The sequence below is a fragment of the Tarenaya hassleriana genome, unplaced genomic scaffold (assembly GCF_000463585.1).
Source record: "Tarenaya hassleriana unplaced genomic scaffold, ASM46358v1 Cleome560, whole genome shotgun sequence".
NCBI classification, from domain to species: Eukaryota; Viridiplantae; Streptophyta; class Magnoliopsida; order Brassicales; family Cleomaceae; genus Tarenaya; species Tarenaya hassleriana.
Genome location: NW_010968189.1, coordinates 34285 through 38685, shown reverse-complemented (window position 1 = coordinate 38685; position 4401 = coordinate 34285). Strand labels below are relative to the sequence as shown.

Sequence of the window (4401 nt, the reverse complement as noted above, 5' to 3'; positions counted from 1 at the left end):
TTTTTCAATAGAAAGATTTTTTTTTCTTTTTCCTTTTAACGTAGAAGATTTTTTTTTTTATAATCAATAGATTCACTGTCTTCATACCATTTAATTCTTTAGGTTTGTAATTATCTTTTAGTCACACAATTAATTACCCGTTTGGTGTTGGTGGAATCAAATCAAATATTTAAAACTGATTTTTTTTTATAATCCGGAAGTTCACCGAAACTTTGGCCCGACTATCGACTTCAATATTCCTTTCATGAAGATACAATTCAAGATTCAAAAATATCAAGAAACTCTGCGCTCGAGAGATAGCTGTCCATACACTGATAAGGGATGTATGGATTCAAAATTACATTTATTTTTTTTAGAAAAAAATACTACATCTCTCAGAGGAACGGAGAAGTCCAGGTGAATGTCACTCACCACGCTTGGGTTTGAACCGAGGGTGAGAGCATGCTTTGCATATTCTCTCACCACTAGGTCACCCAAATTTGGGTTATTTAAAACTGACTTTATCACTTCTAAACCTTTGGATCATCGTCTAATAGATATGTAGAATATTTCATTTCATGATAACGTCAAAAGTTATGATGATGCAGACCACCGAAATTTTCGAACGAACGTCCATTATGAATAAATCATCCGACCGGAGAGAGAGAGAGAGAGAGAGAGAGAGAGAGAGAGAGAGAGAGAGAGAGGGGGGACATCGAAGAATGGCAACGAGGGGAGAACGTGAACATCTTCTAAATTTGCCGTGCAGTTTGGGTCAGTCACGTGCAATATATATTGTTATAAATAGTACGTGAGTTATTAGAGTGAGAGACCGGAAAACAAAGCTTTGAACTTTGGAAGCCGAGACATTTTACTGTACTCGCACACATTTCACAACAACAAATTACTCTGTCAGCCCCCTTTAGACCTCTCAGCCCTGTCTTTACATCCACATAGTTATACACATTCGTATATATATATACGCGTGTCTGTGTTTGTGTATATGCACCATGTTGCTTGTTAAACTTGATTGTAGAATATGGAAATGCTCTTTCCATGTTACTGTTTTAATAAGGTTGAGTACTCTTTTCATTTTATAATTCACATGAAATGCATGGTAGACATACGTATTTAATACACATGTATTTTATGTACGTGTATACTATTCTTTGTATATATCTACGTCCGCCTATCACTACCATACTTTTGAGGGATATATCATATCATGTCTTTACAGACATAAGAACACCGACAAGTATGCATATATAGCACAATGTAAATGCCCATGCTATAACTACCTTTTTTTTCACAAGTACCAAAATGAATTTGTACGTATAGACTTATTTAACTAATTAATAATTTAAATATTAGTTTTCGGTTCCGAAATTAGTCTGGGTTTCGACACAAAATACTCGATTATAAAAAAATTAATTAATAATCAATACTATACAAAGTCATTAGTTGATAAACCTTTGGTCGATGTTTGTATGTGATATATACATATATATATATAGACCAATTGTACCAATGAACTCGAACAAGTCCATTTTCATATATTGCACACTGATATATATATATATATATATGTGTGTGTGTATACAAGACTTTGTAGGCGCATGAGGCTATATAGGCAGCTTGTTTGTTTATATGAAGATGGGGTTGTCTTGCCCATGTGCTCACCAGTTTATTTTATTTACTTTTTTTACAATTTTTATTACATGAGAATGGCACTGAAGATGTAGCAACAAGTTCACATGCTCGTACCATAAAATTACAAAATACCTACATCCTAGGCATATGCATCATTTCCATATATACATTTCAATTTCATATATACTCCATTTTCTCTTTATATTTTCACAAATTTCAAAGGAGTCCTTCAACTTGTTCTTTATATTAGTTTAAGTCCCCTCACTTTCATAAACAGTTAATTGACACTGCAATATCTAGAATTTACCCTAGAAGAGATCACCGATCAAGCATATGCACAATATTATATTGGTATAGTTGTTCCATAAGCAACATACCAGAAAACGTCTGCATATATTGATTATTGGATTTGGATTTAATTCCATATTTTTGCTGAAATTTGGTTAATTAATGATATGGCTGATTGTATGAAGATTCATTTGACAAAACTAAACAAGAGAAAATAATAAATGTCGATGTCAAACGTAGACAAATGTGGATTACGTCCAAATATTTCCGTGCCCTATGCATTATAAAAACCGAAGAACGCTATTCATAACACCTCAAATTAAGGGTCCAGTTGAGAGTTTGTAATTATATATGCTGATTAACCAATACAATATCCATACGCAATTTGTATATATACATTACTTTGACTTCTCGAACCCCTTAGGGTGATATACACCCGCATATGTAATTTAATGATATTGGAATAACGTGTTATCGATTAAGATTAGTTTAAATAAAATTAATAAAAAATCAACATTAATTTTTTAATGTGATCCAATGAAAAAATTAATTCTATTTTTTTTATAATACCCTTTTTTTTCTAAATATGGTGGCTGCATTCACCTCCACCCTCATTATTTCATATGTTTATATAAAGATTATACATGCATCGGATTCATTTTCTAGCAAAAATTAATAAAAAGATTGTTTGCCGACTCTTTAATTTGATTTGTTTAATCTGATATCTCCGAGATGAAAGAGCCTTTATTCTTAAATATATTAATTTTATTTAACAAAAAAATATATATTAATATAGATAAACCAACCGATGGGGTAGTACAAATAAAAAAATCATAAAAAAATAGAGCCGAGGGAGGGAGGGGTGACTATGAAAGAGGCCAAAATCACGTTCATCTGTTTTCGTTGGGACATGACTTGTGGGTCAAAGCCTTGCTGGTGGCAAGAGAGGTAATTAATTACGTGTATAATATCATTAAGTTTTCTTTTTGGTCTGATTAATCATAATATATATATAATCATGTGCATGATTATATGATTAATCGTAACATTGCAAAGCCCGTAACAAAAAACATTAAATTTAATGGGAATTCTTTTTACGCTTTTCACATGTCTGAGCGCATATATATACATATATATACACATATACATATATAAACAACACCTCAACAAGAATCTGAAACACTCCATCATATAACATACAACAAAAGAGGAACAGAGCGATGGAGCTAACTGAAATGAGTGTGTTGGAAGAGCTACTTGCTCCGAGAAGAACAGAGAACAACCTCGTCAACAATGGCGGATTCATCACCTCCGACCAAATCTTCACAAACTCATGGAACTTAGATTACTATTGCTTCAACAACAATCCTCTCCTCGACCACGATGACACGACCATTTACTCCTCTTCCCTGATGGATCTCATCTCTCCGGCGCTTCCGGCGCCGTTGCTGAACCAGCCGCCGCCGCTAGTCACCGGCTTTGACTACCCTCTGCTCGACGCTTTACAAGAAATGATGGAGTTGTCGTCGTCATCTTCACCTCCATTGATCCTCTCGCAGACCCATCAAGAAGATAACAACGACAACATCATCAACAATAACAACAACATGGCGTACTCGTCGCCATTGATGGAGGAGAGCAGGAGCTTCAGCGTCGGGTACTGTGGGGGAAGAGAAACGAACAAGAAGAACAGCAAGAGCAAGAAGCTCGAGGGACAACCTTCGAAGAATCTAATGGCGGAGAGGCGGAGGAGGAAGAGGTTGAATGACAGACTCTCCATGCTCCGATCCATTGTCCCCAAGATCAGCAAGGTAACTTCAAAAGATTCTTCCCTTAGATCCGATTTCCGTTTAATTCTACTCCATTTGAGTGTTTCTTATATTTTTTTTATCCAAATAATCCGGTCAGCATCAACGAAATCAAAGATTCTTTCTAATGATAAAAAAAAACTTGATTTGGGTTGTGTTTTATTTCAGAAGATTGGTTATTATTGATAAAAAAAAAAACTTTTTTTTTATTGATTGATGTTACGTGTTTGTTCTCTGGTGTGAACCACCTTCATTACAGTTTATATTTATCAATTTCTTTATTCAGAACATAATTGCATTTTGGGAATCCACGTTCTTTTAAGCGATAAAAGCAAGTACTGAAACTGTAAAATGAAGTTGGTATTATATAATTATAATAATGGGTATTATTATTATTATTATTGAATGAAAAAAAAAACAGATGGACAGGACATCAATCTTGGGAGACGCCATAGATTACATGAAGGAGCTTTTGGACAAAATAAACAAGCTGCAAGAAGAGGAACATGAACTTGGCAGCGGCAACAGCAGTTGCAGCAATTCACATGATGATTCTAAGCTCTTCGCCGATCTCAATGACCTCAACGCAAAGGAAGCTACGGTCAGAAACTCCCCAAAGGTAAATATCAAAAACATTTCTAAAATAAAAAAAAAAAACTCCATAATAAAAAAAAAA

The 4401-nt window shown here is 34.3% G+C and overlaps 1 protein-coding gene across 1 annotated transcript in view; it reads left to right on the top strand.

The window, feature by feature from the left end:
• The first annotated feature begins 3065 nt into the window (after nt 1–3065).
• LOC104798695 (transcription factor bHLH93-like) overlaps nt 3066–4401 on the top strand; it is a 2298-nt gene continuing 962 nt past the window's right edge. The window contains exons 1-2 of the mRNA XM_010520872.2: nt 3066–3728; nt 4147–4344. Of these exons, the coding sequence (XP_010519174.1) occupies nt 3138–3728; nt 4147–4344 (789 nt within the window). The 5' untranslated portion in view covers nt 3066–3137. The remainder of the gene's footprint in view (nt 3729–4146; nt 4345–4401) is intronic.